The sequence below is a fragment of the Lutra lutra genome, chromosome 18, assembly GCF_902655055.1.
Source record: "Lutra lutra chromosome 18, mLutLut1.2, whole genome shotgun sequence".
Lineage (NCBI taxonomy): Eukaryota > Metazoa > Chordata > Mammalia > Carnivora > Mustelidae > Lutra > Lutra lutra.
Window position 1 is genome coordinate 32,862,343 of NC_062295.1, and position 19,233 is coordinate 32,881,575.

Here is a 19,233-nt window from a genome sequence, read left to right on the forward strand (position 1 = left end):
GCTGGACGCCCCAACCCCAAACGACTTTGTCCAAAGCACAGGCAGACCTCGGTCCCTCCTCCTGTCCAGACGTTTTGCAGGGCACCCAGCCCTAGCCTCCCCCAACCGCCCACACCCCTGGGTCCCTCCCTCCTACTCCACTCTCCTGCCCCAGGGCCCTCCTCACAGACCCTTCCTCTACCACAATCACGTGGAAATTCACATTTCAAAAATAAATTTTATTTTCTCTCTCCTTTTTTGAGGACAACTCAAAACTGAGGAACTTGAACCACATGGTCTGGAACAAAATCTGAGGAGAAAAGTGAGAAAACCTGTATCAGAGGCAGACTCGGCTCCCGGTCGCCAGGGTGCTGGGGCAGGAATGGTTCTCACCAGCGTCTGCCAGCCTGTCTCTGTTCTGGCTCTGCATTTTCTCCCTGGGGGTTGTGGGGAACAGAGGAGGGTAGGTGCCCGCTCCCCTGCTGACTCATCACCACCCACCCCTGCTCGTCCCTTTTCCCAGAACTCACCTCCTCCTCCTCCCCTTCCTGGAAAGACATTCTCTGGTCACTGCGGGCACCAGGACCACCACAGGCACAAGCATCCCCAACAGGACAGCCACAAAGTTGGATGCCCCTGGGGTGCAGGCAACGGAATGTAGGGATACAGGTCAGGAAGGCATGGGGGAGGAGACACTCATTGGATCCTAAGTGGCCATCCAGAAAGGATGGCCACCCCTAACTCACGGGGTGTGGCTAGATCTCCCGCCAGAAGGCTGCTGCTCCAAGGCCTTGGCACCATACCCCTAGGATCCCTTTGAGTTTCTGGACACACAACTCCCATCAGCCTTGTTAAGGGGCCCCGTTCATCCTGCTGGTCCCCTAGAGTCTGGGCTGCCATCTTGGCCAGTGCTTCCCAAAGACCAGCCTTGGAATCCCTTTCCTCAGTTACCTGGGAGCTTGGCATGAAGTGCTCACCTGGCTTTCCAGGGGCTGGCCCATCCCGAGGCTCCGTGCAGAGGTGTCCCCCATAACCAAGTTCACACTCACAGGTGAAATGGGTTCCCTGCTCCCAGCACCGCCCGTCATTCTGACACGGGTTCTGCAGACACGGGCTTTCTGTGTGGATAAACGGGGTTATGGAAGGTTCTAGAAGGATACCCACAGCCAGAGAGAGGGGAGGGCATAGGGAGCTAATGCCAGGAAAAGGCCCAGCCCCGTGCCTGACAGGAAGCAGCTGTTCACTCCCTCGGACCCTCCTGAGAAAGGAGGAAAGAGCGGGACTAAGTGGTCCAACTTCCTGACAGTGACAGCAGGGGTCTCGGGCACAGGACACAGCATCCACCCCCCACAGGCGGGGGCCACTTGAAGCCCCAGACAGGTCTAGGCTCACCTCGGAAGCAGCCACGAGTGAGGTTCGCCAGGGTGCAGATCTCCCCAGCACGGCAGCTGAGGGGCTCACACAGCAGCGCCCCAGAGCGGGCACAGGTGCAGCGCTGAGAGCAATCCTCAGTCACAAAGCTGTCACCCTGCTGCAGAAGGGAGAAGGGCCAGGAGGAGGCAGTCTGGCTTTCCTCCCTCCTCTGACTCTCCTGTGCCCGCAGGGCCTCCCCATCCCCGCGCGGACCTGGTAGTAGACTCCGTTGCTGGTGCAGCCACAGTGGGCTAGGGGGAGGCTCTGGGCACCGCTGTAGACATAGCCCGGGAGGCTGGCACAGCCCTCCACGCAAGGGCCCTCGCAGTCCTTAGGGGCCGCCAGGTGGGCACAGGAGGCCGGGCAGGGGGTCATACAGCTCTGATAGACGGTGTTGGCTGGACATGCCAAGGCTGACAGGAAAGTCGGAGTGAGCGGGTGGCCAGGTGGGGGCGGAGCCAACAGGTATGGGGACCACGGGGGCTGGCAGCTGGAGGGGGGACGCAGTCATTCACCAGAACACAGAGCTTGGAAGAGGGGACCGACTTCGGGTGTCTTTTGGTCTGACATTAAAGTGTGCTAAGGAAGTGGCAGAGCAAGGCTGGGCCCGGGGAAGAACTAGAACGGGACGGGAGGGCGGGGCTGGGGTGAGGCTTCCTGGGCCAGGCCGGGGCTGAGAGGGAGGCTGGCTGGGGAGGACAGGGTCCTCGGGGAGTCAGAAATGGAGGACAAGGCGGGAAGCCCAAGGCGGGCAAGGGCGGGGGCTCAGAGCCGAGCAGGGGGCAGAACCAGCCTTGAGGGTCAGGGAGCAGCTGCTGGGGAAGGTCAGTGCCTCACCGCATCGGGTGTGGTCCCGCCAGCTGGCCAGGGCGGCGCCCGCCTCCTGGCAGATGATGGCGTACCCGCTGAGGACCTGGCATCGCAGTTCCTCCTGCTCTCTGGGGTTCCGGGCGGCACACAGATCAAACACACAGTGCCTGGGGGCAGCAGGGCGGTTAGGGGGCTGGCAGAGGTGGGGAGGCAAGGAGACCCAGCAGAAAGACAGCGGGCAGGGTGTGTGTGTGTGTGTGTGTGTGTGTGTGCATGAGTGTGAGCGTGTGGGGAGGGGAATCGCCAGGAACGGAAGCCACCAAGAGAAAGAAGTGAGCCAAATGGGGCTTGGATCACAGAATGGGCAGCAGGACCCAGAGAAAAGCTACTTCCATGTGGCCTGGGGCCTTGACTCACTCCTGGAAGGGCTCGGGGGCCACAGTCTGGTGACAGGCAGCAAAGGGGCCCTGGGGGTCCACCAGCACCCTGCACGCCTGGGTGCTGTTGATGAGCTCCAGCTGCTCTGGGCTGCATTCTGACACATGATAGCCTGACTCCTTCTTCTCCTCCTCTTCATCCTCTTGTATGGCCCTGGAGCAGGGACCAAGAGGGGGCCAGGTGAGGCCCCTGAGGACCATGACCTTGGGAGGAAGTGGTGGGGGGAGGAATGGGGAGGCACAGGGCACAGCCTGGGGCCCGTAGGGCCGGTGCCCCCGCAGTGGGTCTGAGGCAATGGCAGGATGAGAAAATCGGGCCCTCGGGGGTCCTTCTCTGCTAAGGATATGGGGTGAGCGGGCGTGGGCAGGCACGGGGCTGATGTTTACCTCCCCAGGGGCCAGGCCTCCGTGCTCCGAGCCCTAGCCCTCTCACCTTGAGAAGCGGGCGAGGTCAACTCCCGTGATCCTCTGTACCTCCCAGCTGTTGCCGAAGGTGACCAGGTTCCGGGTGATGGTGCCGTCGGGCAGCGTAAAGTCATTACTCTTGTTCCCGTCGAAGTTCCCGCACAGGCCACGCACGAGCCCCTTATACTTGTTGGGCAGCGTGATCACTGCAGGAGGAAGGGGGTCCAGAAGTGAGGCTTCCCCCTCCTCCCCACTGCTCCTGGCTGCTCCCCTGGCACTGGGGGCCCTGGACCCACTCGGGGCTCCTCACCAAGGCTGGCCTGCTGACGATGTGGCTTTCCCTGACCCAGCGCAGGAACATCGCCTCTGCTCTCCCCTCCCCGCTCTCAGGTACCTGCGTTTTTGCCTCCATCGAAGGTGACAACCATCTCAAAGTCAGTGATCAGATACAGGCGATGGCCCCGCAGGGCGACCTGCAGCCGGTCGCTGGGCTTGTAGGGGATGGCCGTCCTCTGGTTGTTGACCTGGAGAAGGCGGGCGGGAGCCGCCGAGAGTCTGGAGTAAGCCTGACCTCCGCTGCCTCTCTGCACAGCTCGGTATCTGGGTGCCATCATTCTGAGGTTCCCCAGTAGGCTTTGCTACCCCATGTGGCAAAGACCTCCCCAAGGCCGCCTCCTTTGCAGCCATAACCTCTTCCTTGCAAAAACACTTGACCGAGTGGGTGCCGCCTGTACTACTCAGCCCAGCTTCCCCTTTGAACCCCCTGTTCTCTCCTTCCCCCTCTCTCTCCCCATCTCTCTCCAACCTTTTGCTCCATCCCACCACCCTCCTCTGCCTCTGAGTGTGGGCACCGATTCTGAACTCGATGGCGAGGCAGCTCAGGCCAGGACCTTCCCGGGGAACAAGGAGTCCTGGCTTTACCTGTGTTCAGGGGCTTCCCACGGCCTGGCCTGCCTCCCCAGCCCCTCTTGGCCTGGCCTGGCTCTTACCACCAGCTCCAGATGAGCCTTGAGCTGGACTGTGTAGCCGTAGACCATCACAATGATCTCATGCAGGTAGATAGGGCTCCAGGATGAATACACTTTGTTGCGCCCTTCCACGACCAAAGGCACCACCCCAGCAGGGAGCACGCCAATGGCCTTTATCAGTGTGTAGGTCATGCGGCCGCGGAAGAGGTAGCTGAGGCCATCAAAGGTACGGTAATGGGGGTCCCCGTAAATGGAGCATTGGTCCGACTCTGCCAAGAAGGGCCAGCCCTGAGAAGGGACCCTGTCCAGATATAACACACACACACACCACACAGCCCCATCCCTCTATGGTCCTGATGTCTCTGGTCACCCTCCCTCTTAGCCCTGGGCTCCCTGGCTACCTGACCTTGAGCCTTCTCTCTTTCTCAACCCCAATTATAAACCGGGCCCCATCTCCTGTTTCTGCACTTAAGAGAGTGAGTCCTGGAGTCGGCCGCAGAGTTGGTGAGAGCCCAAACAAGGCCACAGGCCCGCCCCACACCCAGGGCTGTGGCCCCGTCGGTCTCCAGACCTACCCAGCCTGAGCCCCTCGGCTTCTGCCTCTTGTTCCACCTCCCTGGTGGTCTCTCTTACTGTTAATTTCACAGCTGCCAGTGCCCCTGGCCTTGGGCTCGCAGTGGGAGCCAGGGGGACAACTGAAGGGCTGGCAGTGGACAGTCCCCAAGGTGCAGACACAGCTCCTGGTGCAGCGAATGGAGATCCAGGTCTTACCCTCCTAGAGAAGGCATGGGGAGAATCAGAGAGTGAGGAGGGAAGGGCCAGTTCCCCTTCTTCTCGCCTGGTCAGCCGAGGCCCATGGTCTGAATGGCTTCACTGGCCCAGGCTGGAGGCAGTCACAGGCCACCTGCACCCTGATGTCCCTGTACACCTCTTAGAGGCATCACGTTTGGTGTCTTACATATGTTGTTCAGGTCAGGAAAGTACCCAACTCACAGATGACAAAACTGAGGTAACACCCTCGTGGGTGGTACCCACGGGATTTGAACCAAGGCCCCCGCTCCTTGTGCTATACCAGACCCCATCCCAGTTGTTTGGATTCATTGGATCCCAAACCACCATGCACCCCTCAGCCCAGCCTGGCCGGACAGCACACTGCCCAGTCACCAGCCTGCATCCCCCGGGGCCAGCCACAGAGACATGTGTGCCCAGGCTGACAGAAAAATAGGAAAGCAGAAAACACCAACCTCGAGGTGTCCCCACCCCTACTTCCCATCCCCACTCACGGGGAAGGAGCTGCCATAGTCGTTGATGCAACCACATTGACTCCTGGTCACACACCGCTGCCCACTGAGCACATAGCCGGGCAGACAAAGGCAGCCCTCCTTGCAGGTGGAAGGGACTTTGGGGCCACTGCACTGGCCCGTCAGGTCCAAGCAGGAAGGTGAGCAGGAGGGAAGGCAGGTGGAGTAGCTGCTGTGGGCAGGACATTCCAGAGCTGGGGGAGAGGGGGGTAAACATTTACTGAGAGCGGACTCCGTGCCAGGCCCCAGGGAAAGAAAGGAGTGAGAACGGCCCTCCCAGGGCAGTGTGGGAGACAGAGGTCAGCCAGCAGCCACGGTGACACTGATGCGTATGGTCAGTGAGCGTGGGACAGGCGTGTGTGTGTGTAACAGGTGCACAGAGCACAGCAGCATTCACTCTGTTGGAGAGTTCCACAGAACCCTTTCCGGGAAGTACCTGTGATCACATGGAAATGTGGAGAGCGAGAGTCTGCAACATAATAGAGAAGTCGGTCGTCCCTAAGTGAACGGATATGATGCAGGTGATCCCAGTACAATAAACCAGCAGGATTTTGTTCGGGTTTTTAGTAGGGCGAAAAGATATTAAAGTGGAGAGGAAAATAGGAACAAACCAGAAAAGCCAGGGAAACGTTAAAACAACAACGACAAAACTAGAAAGGAAAGACAAGAGCAGTGAGGAGTGAATGTCCCTATCAGAATTGAAAACACAGTTGAAACTCTCAACAGTCACAATACTGGGTTACTGGTAAGTGGAGACAGACAAAGCAATGGAAGGGGGAGGAAGCCCAGACAGGAACCCAAATACGGAGGGGAACTTAGTATATAATAAATCATGTCATCTTGGTCAGTGGGAGAAGAGACTGGCGATTTAAGAATGCTGGAGAGGGGGGTGCCTGGGTGGCTCAGTCGTTAAGCCTCTGCCTTCGGCTCAGGTCATGATCTCAGGGTTCTGGGATGGAGGCCCCGCATTGGGGTCCTTGCTTGAGAGGAGGCCTGCTTCTCCCTCTCCCACTCCCCCTACTTGTATCCCCTCTCTCGCTGTGTCTCTCTATGTCAAATAAATAAATAAAGTGTTCAAAAAAGTGGGGGCCCAGTTAGCTCAGTCCATTAAGCCTCCGACTCCTGATCTTGGCTGGGATTGAGATCTCAGGTCGTGGGCTGGGAGGGGGTGCGGTGCTATGCACTCAGCGGGGAGTCCGCTTCTCCCTCTCCCTCTGCTCCTCCCCCATCTCTAAAATAAATAAAATCTTTTTTTTTTTAAGATTTTATTTATTTGTCAGAGAGAGAGAGCGCACAAGCAGGCAGACTGGCAGGCAGAGGCAGAGAGAAAAGCAGGTTCCCTGCTGGACAAAGAGCCCAGTGCGGGACTCGATCCCAGGACCCTGGGATCATGACCTGAGCCAAAGGCAGCAGCTTTAACTGACTGAGCCACCCAGGTGTCCCAATAAATAAAATCTTTAAAGGAAAAACAAACAAACAAACAAACAAACAAAACCCAAAGGTAATTTGTATCTTAAATTGTGCACCAGGATAAAAATCCCTGTGGATAAAACATTTATAAAAAAAGAAACCAGGGGTGCCTGGGTGGCTCAGTGGGTTAAAGCCTCTGCCTTCGGCTCAGGTCATGATCCCAGGGTCCTGGGATCGAGCCCCGCATCGGGCTCTCTGCTCGGCGGGGAGCCTGCTTCCTCCTCTCTCTCTGCCTGCCTCTCTGCCTACCTGTGATCTCTGTCTGTCAAATAAATAAATAAATAAATAAAATCTTAAAAAAAAAAAAAAAGTTCCTGAACCTTGTGAATGTATCACATACTAAAAACACGTTAATGGGGCACCTGGGTGGGTCAGTGGGGTAAGCCACTGCCTTTGGCTCAGGTCATGATCTCAGGGTCCTGGGATTGAGCCCTGCATCGGGCTCTGCTCGGCAGGGAGCCTGCTTCCTCCTCTCTCTCTCTCTCTCTCTCTGAGCAGGGAGCCTGACTTGGAGCTCCATCCCAGGAGCTATATTTAGGGGGCGCCTGGGTGGTTCAGTGGGTTAAGCCTCTGCCTTTGGCTCAGGTCATTATCCCAGGGTCCTGGGATCAAGCCCCGCATCGGGCTCTCTGCTCAGCAGGGAGCCTGCTTCTCCCCCTTCTCTCTGCCTGCCTCTGCCTACTTGTGATCTCTCTGTCAAATAAAGAAATAAAATCTTTAAAATAAAAACACGTTGACCGGGACGTCTGGGTGGCTCAGTTGGTTGAGCAGCTGCCTTCGGCTCAGGTCATGATCCCAGAGTCCTGGGATCGAGTCCCACATCGGGCTCCTTGCTTGGCGGGGAGCCTGCTTCTCCCTCTGCCTCTGCCTGTCATTCTGTCCGCCTGTGCTCACTCTCTCTCCCTCTCTCTCTGACAAATAAATAAAATCTTTAAAAAAAAAAAAACACGTTGACCACTGTCTTAAAGTTTAAAAGGTTCTGGAATTACATAATGTGATGTTTGCAGAACCTTGTAAAGATCCTACAAAAACAGTAAACTGTATATACTTTTAAATTGGTGCATATCATGGTATATGAATTCTAACTTGAAAAAGAATTTTTAAGAGCTACAGAAGAATGCCCAGGAGTCTGCCAGGTGACAAGAAGAAAGAACTTTCCAGGCACAGGGAGCAGTGTGGATAGAGGCAGGGAGGTGTGAGGAAAAGCAAGCCCTGTATGGTGGTGGGGGAACGGGGTGGTCTGGTGCAGGGGGTGGACAGGCTCACAGCGAAAGGGGCGAGAGAGGACAAGCTAGGACAGACGGCAGGGTCTCAGATATCTCCGAAAGGAGCTTGGATTTAACCTTGGAGGCAGGAGCCATGCAGGGGAGTAACTGTCACATCTCCTTTGGAAAAAAATAGGTGATGAGAAGTTGCCTGTGCTGTCCCGGTGGTAGGGGTGCCGGCTGCGAGGGAATTGTGAATGAACCACATCGGAATGAGGTTAGGCCCAGGTCAGGAGCAAGGGGAAAGGAGGACAGGCACTTTAAGAGGTACAGAGACAGAAACGAGGTGTAGGAGGGTCTGCAGTGACCGTAGGGGACACTCACGGCAGAAGCTGCTGTTTCTCCAGATGGGGGGGTTGAGGCCCTGGGCCCGGCAGGCGGCCCCGAAGGTTTCCAAAGATTCACAGAGGGCGCGGCTCAGCCTTCCAACCTGACAGAGGCTGTTGGTACAGTTGAGCAGGAAGGGCCCGAGGACAACGTGACTGGCACACTTCGCCCAGGCTGGAGCCTGCAAGGCCGTCTGGCACTGCTCCTGGGCTCTGACTAGGTCAGCCATCCTGCAGTTTGTATCTGACTTCTCCTTCATCTCTGCTTGGACCGTCTGGTCATCTGGTTGGCATCTGCAGAGGAGAAAGAGATCATCAGAGGGACAGCCACTGCCCCCACCTGTGAAAATGACTTGGCATTCCCCAGTAACTTGGAGGACCCCCTTGTCTTCACCAGGAGGCTGGAATGAGCTCTGGCCACGTTCCCTGCAGCCTCCGTCCCCTCCCGCGTTTTGAAACCCAAAAACAGGGAAGACTTTCATGTCTCCCCTGAGAGGTTCCCAGGACCCAGAAGCCATCCTCTGTCAAGGTACAGACAGACAGGAAGGCTCCGGTCCTCCTAGTCCCTGCCAGATAGTCTGGGATCCCAGCTTGCATTCCTGTGAAGGTGGAAAGGCTTTGGGGACAATTACTTGGGGTCAGACTCCCTATCTTGCCAACTGTCCACCAGTTCAATGTCATTCTGAGCTAGTTCATCACTGGGCATCATGAGCTCATCTTCGTCCTCGTCATTGAAGTTCCCGCACAAGCCACAGACCTGGGGGTGGGGGGCAAAGGGGTTCTCAGTGGCCGGCCAGGGGCAGGCAGAAGAGCCTTTCTCATGGGTGCCTGCATTTCCACTCCTAAGAAAAAGGCACCCTCCCTGCCCTCCTCCTTTCTGGGGAATGACCACTTGGGTCTGTAGAGGGCTCAGCGCCCTCTGGAGGTGGGTTCCCCGGGAGAAGAGCTAGGGGTTGCCCCCACCTTTTGGTAGTAGGCTGTAGGGAGCTGGACCTCTAAGAAGCCCTTGCCATCAAACTTGACCTGCAGCCCGATGTTGACACTGAGGATGGTGTAGATGCCACTGGCAGTGATTCTGACCCCCCGAATCTGGCGGGTTGAGGGAAGGGTGGCCTGTGTACCGTTGATCTAGAGAAGCAGGCAGGGCAGGTGAATGGGAAGAAAGACAGACTTCGCGGCTGGCGTTCTCCCTCCCCCACCCACGCCGCTGCCCGTCTCACCAGCACGCGGTGGCCCTCTCCCAAGGTGACCCGGGTGTCAGAGATGTCAATATGGAGCCGGTAGAGGTAGAAAGCAGCCGAGCGGCCTCTCCGCTTCCCGTGCTTGCCGCTGATCTTGAAGAAAGGCAGGTCCATGGTGGAGTGGCACACTTTCAGCAGGACGTAAGTGCAGGTGTTTTGGATGGTATGGAGAATGCCATCGAACGTCACATACGAGGAGCGGTCCGAGGTGCGACACACTCCCACTCCTGGCGAAGGGGGAGGGCTGAGGAGCGGTCCAGCCTCCACGAGGAGGAGGCTTGGTGGCCGGGGCAGGGTGGGGGTGGTTGTTGTCCCGTCAAAGCTCGTGGCTGAGAGAACCACGAGGGAACCCGAGGAGCCCTTCCTGATGGCACAGGGGTCAGCATCCCCCGCCCCAGCCCCCCCCACAAAAGATCTTCAGAAAGGCAGGGAGGGGAGCAGGGTGCTAAAGGTGGGTGGTGGGAGAGGGGGAAGGGGAGCCCAGGAGAGCAGGCGCCTGGGACTTCACAGGTGGCCCCCCGCTGCACTCCAGGGTCTCCTACCTGAGCTTCGGCAGCGCAGCAGGCCGTCCAGGGGCCGGCACAGCTGGCCTGGCTTACAGGTGCTCTGGCGGCAGGAGACGCTGCTGTGCGTGGAACAGGTGCAGAGCCTGGAACACGTGTTGTCTGTGTACCAGCTCTCCCCGACCTGTGGGACGTGGGCATCAGCAGAGCCAATGCAAGACTGGAAGCCGGCGTCGGACTGAACTCCCCCACCCACCCACCAGCATCCCCCTCCCCCAGGGCTTGCTGCCCTCAACTGCTTCTCTCCATCCCTAGCCTTCCTCAACCTTTTTGGCTTCCAGACTTGCTGCTCAGCCCCCTAGACTGCCCCCCCCCACTACCCCTGCACAAGCTCTGAGCCCTCCTGCCCCCCAAATGTGGGACGTCGTGGTCTAGCCCCTCACCGGGTGGTAGGAACCGTCCTGGTGCACGCAGCCACACTGGCTGAAGGGCACACAGGAGGTTCCGCTCAGGACGTGGCCTTGCCGGCACTCACAGCCCTCCGTGCAGGGCAGTTCCACGGGGCAGTCTCTTGGGGTGTTCCGGCTGAGACACGTGGCCGGGCAGGGGTTGGCACAGGGGTGGTAGCTACTGCCAGGGGAACACTTCAGAGCTAAGAGAAAACCAGAAAGAAAGCAGAAGAAAGCCCTGTGAGGAAGGGCAGTGATTTCCAGCTGCCTGACCTCGGGGCTGAGAGTGCCCTAGAATGTTCCTCAGACCAATGGATACACACAGCGAGGTCTATGCATAGGGTGGGGTATTTTTCAGGCTTAAAAAAGACACTCCTGGGGGCACCTGGGTGGCTCAGTCGGTTAAGCCACTGCCTTCGGCTCAGGTCGTGATCCTGGAGTCCTGGGATCGAGTCCCACACTGGGCTCCCTGCTCAGGAGGGAGTCTGCTTCTCCTGCTGACCTCGCTCCTCTCATGTTCTCTCTCTCTCATTCTCTCTCTCAAATAAATAAATAAATAAATACCTTAAAGAAAAAAAAAAAAAGGCACTCTGGCCCACGCTCCGACGCGGATGAACCTTGAAGACATGCCAGGTGAAATCAGCTGCTCACCAAAAGAGAAATACTGTGTGATTTCACTTATATGAGGTCCCCGGAGTTGTCAAAGTCACAGACACACAGCAGAACAGTGGCTGCCCGGGGCCGGGGCGGGGAGAAGATGGGGTCTGTGTTTCATGGGTGCAGAGTTTCAGTTTGGGAAGATGACAAAGCTCTGGAAACCGAGAGTGGTCACGGGGGCACAGCCCTGTGAATGTACTGGAGACCGCAGAACTGGGTATTAAAAATCATTAGGGGCGCCTGGGTGGCTCAGTGGGTTGAGCCTCTGCCTTCATCTCAGGTCATGATCCAGGGGTCCTGGGATCGAGCCCCGCATCAGGCTCTCTGCTCAGCGGGAAGCCTGCTTCCCCCCTCTCTCTACCTGCCTCTCTGCCTACTTGAGATCTCTGTCAAATAAATAAATAAAATCTTTTAAAAAAACATTAAAATGGGAAGTTTTATGTTATGTATATTTTACCACAATTTAAAAAGAAAGAAAAGTTTCTGGAAAAGAGAGTAAGGAAGAAAGGGAACGGGGCTGGCCCAGGTCAGACAGGAAAGACACAGAAGCAAATGAGGGTGGTGTGGGGTGAGGAGGGAGTCAGATAGAGGAGGCTCCCAGGGCAGGCAGACAAGCTGAGAAGGGTGGTTTGGCTTGGAGAGACTGGAAAGAGGGCAAGGGAGGAGGGTTCCCTGTCGGGCTGAGGGCCAGGCTGTGAAGGGAGAGCAGAGACGCAGACGTGAAGGAGAGGAAGAGAGAAAGGGATCTGGAGGCTTCGGGAGCAGGTGGTTGGGTCACTCACGGCAGAAGGTGCTGTTTCGCCAGGTGAGGGCCTGGCCGGCATGTGAGCACAGGGATGCGTAGGCCTGCAGGGACCGGCACAGGGCCAGGGAGTCACCTTTGGTCCCACACTGGCCATACACACAGCTGGCGAAGCTGGACTGGGGGGGCACCACCCCATGGCACCGGGAAAAGGGTCCTGGAGAATGAAACAACGGACCAAGAGTCGGCTTGGAAGGGAAAAGAACCACGTCACCACTTTGGGGTGAATTCCACACCCATTTCAAGGAAAACCCAGTAATTATTGGGGTGCTTGGGGGGCTCAGTCAGTTAAGCACCCAACTATTGGTTTTGGCTGAGACCAGGGTTGTGAGATCGAGCCCCGCGTCAGGCTCTGTGCTCAACGTGGAGGCTCCATGAGATTCTTCCCCCTCCCTCTCCCATGCCTCTGCTCTGCCCCTTGCTCACACTCTCTCTCTCAAAATAAATAGATAAAAAATTTAAAAACCCATAATTATTAAGAACTTACCATCTGAAATGCAAAAAAAAAAAAAAAAAAAAAAAAGACTGATCCATCAGCCCTCCTGAGAACATCACCTCTGCTTTCCCTTTGCTTGCCTTCTTCCTGGCTTTCCCTCCCTTTCGTGTCTCATCCTTCCTCCCTTCCTGACCAGTCCCCCTCCTCGACCTCCCACTAGGGGAGCAAAGAGTGGCCTAGCAAGGGATGCTTACCCAGAGGGTTCGTTAAGATATCACAATTCTTTTTCCAGATGTTTGCTTCTTTGTCCCCCAGGCATCTGGAAGGCTTGGCCCCCTCAACAAAGCAGCTAAACGAGGAGAGGGGAAGGGACAGGAATTTGGAATTGGAGGACGTTTCCCAAACGCTGACACAGAAGTGGAGGAGGAAAACGGGAGGGGGATAAGGACAGGAGAAGGTAGGAAGTAGGAAGGTCAAGTAGGAAGGTCAGAAGATACAGCAGGAAGGAACCAGGTTAGCTCTCAGGATGGACTTCCCAAGAGGGCTCTCTTTGGAGATCAGTACACACAGGAGCAAACGGGAGCAAGGGAGGTCCATCCCAGGCTCAGAGAGATCAGAGATGCACAGAGAATCTCCCCCCAGGCTGCCCACTGAGGGCTCTCCCCAGGTCCAGCTCCCCGCATTCCTGGCTCACCCCGGTTCAGAGTACTCTGGTAACTTCCAGGCGACCCCCAGATGGTCAGAGCTGGCCACAAGCGTTTTGTTGGGGAGCAGACTGTCATCCAGGCTATTATTGTTGTAGTTGCCTGGAGGAGGGGCCAGTGAGAGGTCCCTGAGGCACCCCACCAGCAGACCCAACCCGAGACCACTCCCCTGCCTCCCGGAAGAGTCTACGTCAACTCTTCCTCCGACAGACCAAGGTTCATCTCTTCTTCACCCAATTAAATGTAGAGATGAGCAGGACCGAGACAGACTCCTGCCCATTGTCCCTGCTTTGCCTGCAGATGCCCAGGGAACTCACCACACAACCCACAGAGGCGGCCGGAGTAGGAGGATGGCACCGTCACTTCGACCAGGTGGCTCCCATCATAGCGAACTTGAAGCCCAAAGTCCGTGTAGAGGAGGATAAAGGAGCCACTGGGCCTTATGCTCACCCGGCCTTGAGCAGGCCACAGAGGTAGGGCCATCCGGCGACCATTCAGCTACAGAGTCAGGGAGGACGGTGGGGAAAGGCGCTTGGACAAGGACAACGGGGGCCAGGACCAGGGATCAGACAGGGATGGTCACACATCTCTGAAATCGGGGCTGGGTCTGCTGGGAGCTACCCCTAGGGGATCTAGAAGCCAGACCCGCTCCCGCAAAGACAGACAGAGAAGAACCGCGGAACCCACTGGGGATGTGGGGCCAGGGGAGGTGGGTGGAGGCACGCACCACGACCTTGTGGCCTTTGATCAGTGAGATTCTCAGGTTGAACACCTGCACGTGGACGGCTCTGACGTAGGAGGCCTCCAGGTTCCCACCGCGAAACTCATTGGTGGCGCTCACGACAAAGTGGCTCTCTATCGACCTCGACTGGCAAAGTTGGGTCAGGACATAGGTGCAGGTGCCCGTGAGGTGGGTCAGGGCTCCGTCGAAGGTCAGGTAGTGGGGGTCTCCCGAGACACTGCAGGTGGCAGCCCCTGGGGTGGAGGAGATGGAATTCGCAGACCCCCGAGCCCTGAGCTGCCATCCCGGCCAGTCCACGTTGGAACGGAATGGGACCCGTAGCTCCTCCGTGTGGTCGGCTTGGTCTGGAAAGGCCAAGTGCGGGGACTGCCCAAACCTCACCAGCTTTGTGAAGAGGCTGCTCTGGCTTGGGCCAATGCCTTTCAGCGCTCCGCCCCCCGGTTCAGGCCCCAGCTCTCTGGGGTGCCTGCTTTAGGGTAGAGCCGTGCCCCTGCCTGAGGCCACGTGGAGAGTCTACCCCCCACCCCCACTCTCCCCACCATCACCTTCTACCTGGCTGCTCACCGCGGGCATGACAGCCATAGATGCCATCCTGCTGACGACAGACCTCTTGGGCCTGGCACCTCCACTGTGCACAGCGAACCCTATTGTTGCTCTCACAGGCACAGTGCTGCTGGCAGCCAGGCTTGAACCACTGCTCCCCTATCTGGGGGAAGGAAGGGAGGGAGGGAGGGAGGGAAGGAACGGAGGGAAAGAGATCATTTCCAGGTCTGACTACTGGCCCCCCCGGCAACTCAGATCCCTGGCTTCCTCACCAGGGAGCCATTCCCATCATCCCGAAGCTCCAGGCTTAGCTGCAAAGTCTGGCCTTTGCCCATGTCTTCAGTCATTTACTTGTTTGCTCCTTTGCTATCTCAACAGATGGTTCTCTCTCTGCACTAGATAGATGTTAGGGATTCAGGAGTGAACTGGATGAATGATGTCCCTGCCCCCAATAGTTCACGACCCAGACTGGTGTGTGTGTGGCGGGGAGGGGAGGCAGTCAACAAGTAAATTAATAAATCAGGTGCCCCACATGATATGCACCCGAAGAAGACAACAGGGGACCCGATGAGAGTTTCCTGCCATTGACACAGAAAATAAGCACTTGCTACAGAAGTGTAGAGGGAAGCCTTCTGACTTTGCTTATCAGGGGGGCTTCAAGGAGGAGGTGGCATTTGAACAAAGCCTCAGAGCAGGTGAAGGACTCCCAACAGGCATGGTGGCTGGGAGGCAGAGCAGAGACAAAGGGGTTGCAGAGCAGGTGAAATTGACATGAGAGCAAGGCTCGGAGAGAGGGTTCAGCGGGCCAGCCCGGAGCGGGGCTGAGGGCTGTGACAGACGCCATTCCCAGGGACAAGGTGAGGGACAGGCAAAGAAGGAAGAGAGAAGCACGGCAGACGAGGGTCTGGCTCTAAATGCTGCCTCTAAGGGAGCGTGCGGACAGGGGCCCAGGTCGGCGCCAAAGTCCTTCTGCAGAGAAAGTTGTCCGTGGTGCGGGAGGACATGGTGTTTGGAAAGATGTTTGTGTTTGTGCAGATGACACAGAAGGGCCTAGGCCCTCAGAGGATGAGAAACTCTGGGAAAATGACTCCGGGGCATGGAGAGGAGAGAGCCAGGGGTCTCAGCTCTGCCGGCAGGCAGCGTGGGGAAAAGTTGCTAGGGCTCCATCGCAGAGCTGGAGAAAGAAATGGGGAAGCAGATCTGACCCTGAACGTCCCTCCCCCAAGCTGTCTACACTGAGTGGCTTTCCGGCCTTCTGTCCCGCACACAGGCTCGCCCAGACTCCAGAACGGGAGGCGGCACAGCGGAGCGACCCAGTGCCAGAGGCTCACCTTGAAGTAGCCCACCGTGGGCTCGAGACACCCGCACTGGGACTGGGGGATGCACTGGAGACCACTGAGCACGAAGCCCGGGTTGCACTCGCAGCCCTCCACGCAGTGGTTCTTACAGGACATGCCCAAGAAGCTGGGAAAGCAGGTGGCGGGGCACCGCCGGGCGCACAGACGGTACCTGCTGTTGGGTGGGCAGGTCAGAGCTGGGGGAGGGAGAAGCAGACATGAGAAGAGCCGAGGGCAGGACAGAGACAAGGAAACGAAGTCTGTTGGGAGGCCACCATTCGGAGGGCCCCCTGCTAGAGGCTTCTGCCCTATCCCAAGAAGCAGGACCAAGGAGAGTGGCCTGCAGGGAGCGACCAAGAGGCAGGCCACAGGATGCAGACAGATCTGAGCATCTCAGCTGCTGTATAGACAAGCCCACAGTAGCAGTCAGGGTGATGAAGAGCAGGGGGAGAACACCCACAGGGCCTCGATCAAGGGCATGGCCTTGCCCTACAGCCAGCTTCGTGAGGCCGTGAGGGGGCCGTGAGGCAGTCACAGGGCTCCTACTCACGCCGGGAGTCTGCATGTTCTGTGTGCAGAAGACAACCTGGGCACGCATCTACACAGACGTGCATTGCTCCGTATAGCCTCGAGAGGCTGGGAGGGCTCCGAGTTTGCCCGGGAGTGTGGTTTTTCTCAGCGCATGTTTCTGACCGCAGCTTTCCCTGCACGCACGTGGAAGCAAAGGGGTTCCACCAGGGGTTCCCCTCAGCCTGTGAAGGAAGGGCCCCCACCGCTCTGCACAACTCACGGCAGAACTGGGGTCGCCTCCAAGGCTTCACCATGTAGCCAGCATCCTGGCAGATCTCGGTCAAGGCTGCCATGTGGGTACACAGCCCTGATTCCAGCCGCTGGAATTTGCACATGTCGGACACGCAGTTCTTGAAGAACAGAGAAGCCTTGAGGTGAGGCAGACACGCCCTTGAGGAGAGAGGCCAGGTCAGAGGGAACGACCCCGGGTGCCAAGTGACCCCCTCTCACAGCCCTACCGTCCGTCCCCCTCCATACTCGAAGGTTCCGCGCGCATCCATAAGCCGTCCACAGAACTGTAATGCCGACAGACTGTTCAGAAAGCGCTGGTTGCAAGACGGAGGATTTGCCGGGTTCTTCTGGCACCTAGAAGGGACCCACCCCACGTGCCCTCAAGGCTCGCCTCCATCCCCGCCCGGGGCCCCAACCCCAGCAGTGTCGCGGCTCACAGCAGCCCCTAGCGGACGGCATCGGAACCCTGAGCCCGAAAGGAGGCTGAGGCTGAGCCAGCCTGGGAGGCTGCCCAGCGTCACCTGAGCGCAGCAGAGGTGGGGGTGAGTGTGGTGGCGAGAAGCTCGTGAACTTGGCCGGAATGGGAGCAGGGAGAAAAATGACAGACACGGGGGGCATTCAGGAGAGGAGAAAGAAGAAAAGGGGTGATGCGGGTCGGGGTGGGCGCTTCTCAGAAGGGCAAAGGAGCAGGAGGGCAGACAGTGGGGGTGGGGATGTCCTCACTCCTTGTCCTTATCCTCTGTCTGCCAGCTGTTGCCCAGCTCCTCCATGTCCTGAGCCGGGCTGCCATCTGGCTTCCGGTTGTCATTGCTACTGTCCCCATCGTAGTTGCCGCAGAAGCCACAGAGTTTCCTCGAGTAGGTGCTAGGGCCATGGGGAGAGGAGGCGGCGTTGATGGAGAGAAGGCGCTCCAGTCGCCCAAGGGACCAGGGCAGAGAAGGGCAGAGCAGAGGCTTAACAGGTGCAGGCTGCGAGCCAGGGTGCGAGCCAGCTGCCAAGTGCACAAGGACCTCCCGCCCCTCACCCCGGAGCCATCCTTACTGCCCGCCTGGTCCCCTTCCGCTCACATCCCATCTTCCCACATTCCCGTTTTTTTCCCCTAGCGTTTGCCATTCACCAACTACAAAGGCATTCTTTCCCTTGTTGGTTCCTCTGGTGAAACACTCTCTCTTGAAGACTGGGCTCGAGAGACCACTCTTCCGAAAGGGGTGACTCCTAGCACATTCCCAAAGCATTGTATGTATAACCTGCTATTATCACACTGTCTCCTCATCCTAAGGGAGGCCTGTCAGGTGAGGTGTTTCCTACCCTCCCCCATTAAGAGCTAGTGCCTGGAAGGGAAGGGGAGGCAGGTGGGGCAGGGGAGGTCCTGGGAGAGGGAGGGAGAGCAGAGCAGGGAGAAGTGGCAGCAGCCTGTGCACCCCTCACCTGGGCACACTCAAATACAGCTGCTGGTCACCATCCCATCTCACCCGCAAACCAAACACCGTCTGCAGCTCCACAAATCGCCCACTTAAAGCCAAGAAGACGCCTTTCGAAGGTATGGCGGGGAGGGTGACTTGCCGACTCCCAACCTGGAAGGTGGGTCAAGGGAAGAGACACACACACAGATGGGGGCGGTCAAGGAGAAACCCCCGCAGACACCCGCATCCACGCTGGAAGGCACGACAGCCCTCCCTGGCAATCCTTGGTAACACGAGGAATGCTCCGGAGGCTATCTGTCCCTGAGGTCAGAGGCTGCTGGTCTGGAGGTACCGGCAGGCCTGAAGGGGGAAAAAAGGACACTCACCAGCACGCGCCTGCCCCCAAGCAGCGTGATGGTGACCTTGGGCAGCGTCACGTAGATTTTGCTCAGGATGGACATGCTTTCTTGTCCTCGACCTTCATTCTTTGCCACCACCCTGAAGAACGGCTCTGGGTGGGCAGCGGGATGGAGAGCACCCAGGGGTTCATTCAGCAAGCCTGCCTGCCTGCCTGCCTACCTTCCTTCCTTCCTCCCTCCCTCCCTTCCTTTCTTAAGGTTTTATTTATCCATTTCAGAGAGAGAGAGCTTGCGTTGTGCCAGCACTAGTGGCGGGGGCAGGGGGCAGGTGGGCAGAGGGAGAGGGAGAAGCAGACCCCCTGCTGAGCAGGGAGCCCAATGTAGGACTTGATTCCAGAACCCTGGGATCATGACCCGAGCTGAAGGCAGACGCTTAACAACAGAGCCACTCAGACGTCCCTCAACAAGCATTTCTGAGTGTCCTCTGCACCTGGCACTGCAGGGATGAAGGGGTCCCCCCAGACCCAGCGTCAGCAGTTTGAGAGGGGAGGCGGGACCCAGATGTGACTATCGACCTGCTTCTAGAATCACCTGTAACTCTCTTGAGACTTTGTCTCCGGTAAGGGACTGGGACACCCTCCAGGGCAAGGATTTTGTAAAGTGTTCTCTCCTCCCTCTATCGCCAATACTTCGGGCAGGCGCTAGCTAAACGCGGGCCCAGGAAACAGCTGGTAAAGAGAAGTGTCTTACCGTGCACTGTCCCCCCACAGTCTGGTCTTGCGAAGGTCCTGCTTCTGGGGTGGACCTATCAACCCTCACTCTGCAGAAGGTCTTGTTCCCATCTTGTGTCTCCTCGCTCTGCCCCCACCCCCGTCTCTTGCC

The 19,233-nt window shown here is 57.7% G+C and overlaps 1 protein-coding gene across 2 annotated transcripts in view; it reads right to left on the reverse strand.

Annotated features, from left to right (window-relative positions):
* Positions 1–207: 207 nt before the first annotated feature.
* Positions 208–19,233, reverse strand: part of ZAN (zonadhesin) — a 34,363-nt gene continuing 15,337 nt past the window's right edge. For both annotated transcript variants that reach the window (XM_047714298.1, XM_047714299.1), the window contains 31 exons: positions 18,379–18,503; positions 18,018–18,163; positions 17,313–17,453; positions 16,836–16,943; positions 16,579–16,748; positions 15,783–15,985; positions 14,473–14,614; positions 13,894–14,141; positions 13,484–13,664; positions 13,157–13,268; positions 12,717–12,811; positions 12,007–12,183; positions 10,562–10,770; positions 10,158–10,302; positions 9,595–9,842; positions 9,338–9,502; positions 9,007–9,131; positions 8,373–8,668; positions 5,296–5,507; positions 4,646–4,787; positions 4,034–4,281; positions 3,439–3,568; positions 3,073–3,250; positions 2,620–2,793; positions 2,230–2,369; positions 1,606–1,805; positions 1,372–1,510; positions 957–1,097; positions 510–615; positions 373–416; positions 208–289 (listed from right to left, as the gene is read on the reverse strand). In XM_047714298.1, the coding sequence (XP_047570254.1) occupies positions 249–289; positions 373–416; positions 510–615; positions 957–1,097; positions 1,372–1,510; positions 1,606–1,805; positions 2,230–2,369; positions 2,620–2,793; positions 3,073–3,250; positions 3,439–3,568; positions 4,034–4,281; positions 4,646–4,787; positions 5,296–5,507; positions 8,373–8,668; positions 9,007–9,131; positions 9,338–9,502; positions 9,595–9,842; positions 10,158–10,302; positions 10,562–10,770; positions 12,007–12,183; positions 12,717–12,811; positions 13,157–13,268; positions 13,484–13,664; positions 13,894–14,141; positions 14,473–14,614; positions 15,783–15,985; positions 16,579–16,748; positions 16,836–16,943; positions 17,313–17,453; positions 18,018–18,163; positions 18,379–18,503 (4,931 nt within the window). In that variant the 3' untranslated portion in view covers positions 208–248. The remainder of the gene's footprint in view (positions 290–372; positions 417–509; positions 616–956; positions 1,098–1,371; positions 1,511–1,605; positions 1,806–2,229; positions 2,370–2,619; positions 2,794–3,072; positions 3,251–3,438; positions 3,569–4,033; positions 4,282–4,645; positions 4,788–5,295; positions 5,508–8,372; positions 8,669–9,006; positions 9,132–9,337; positions 9,503–9,594; positions 9,843–10,157; positions 10,303–10,561; positions 10,771–12,006; positions 12,184–12,716; positions 12,812–13,156; positions 13,269–13,483; positions 13,665–13,893; positions 14,142–14,472; positions 14,615–15,782; positions 15,986–16,578; positions 16,749–16,835; positions 16,944–17,312; positions 17,454–18,017; positions 18,164–18,378; positions 18,504–19,233) is intronic.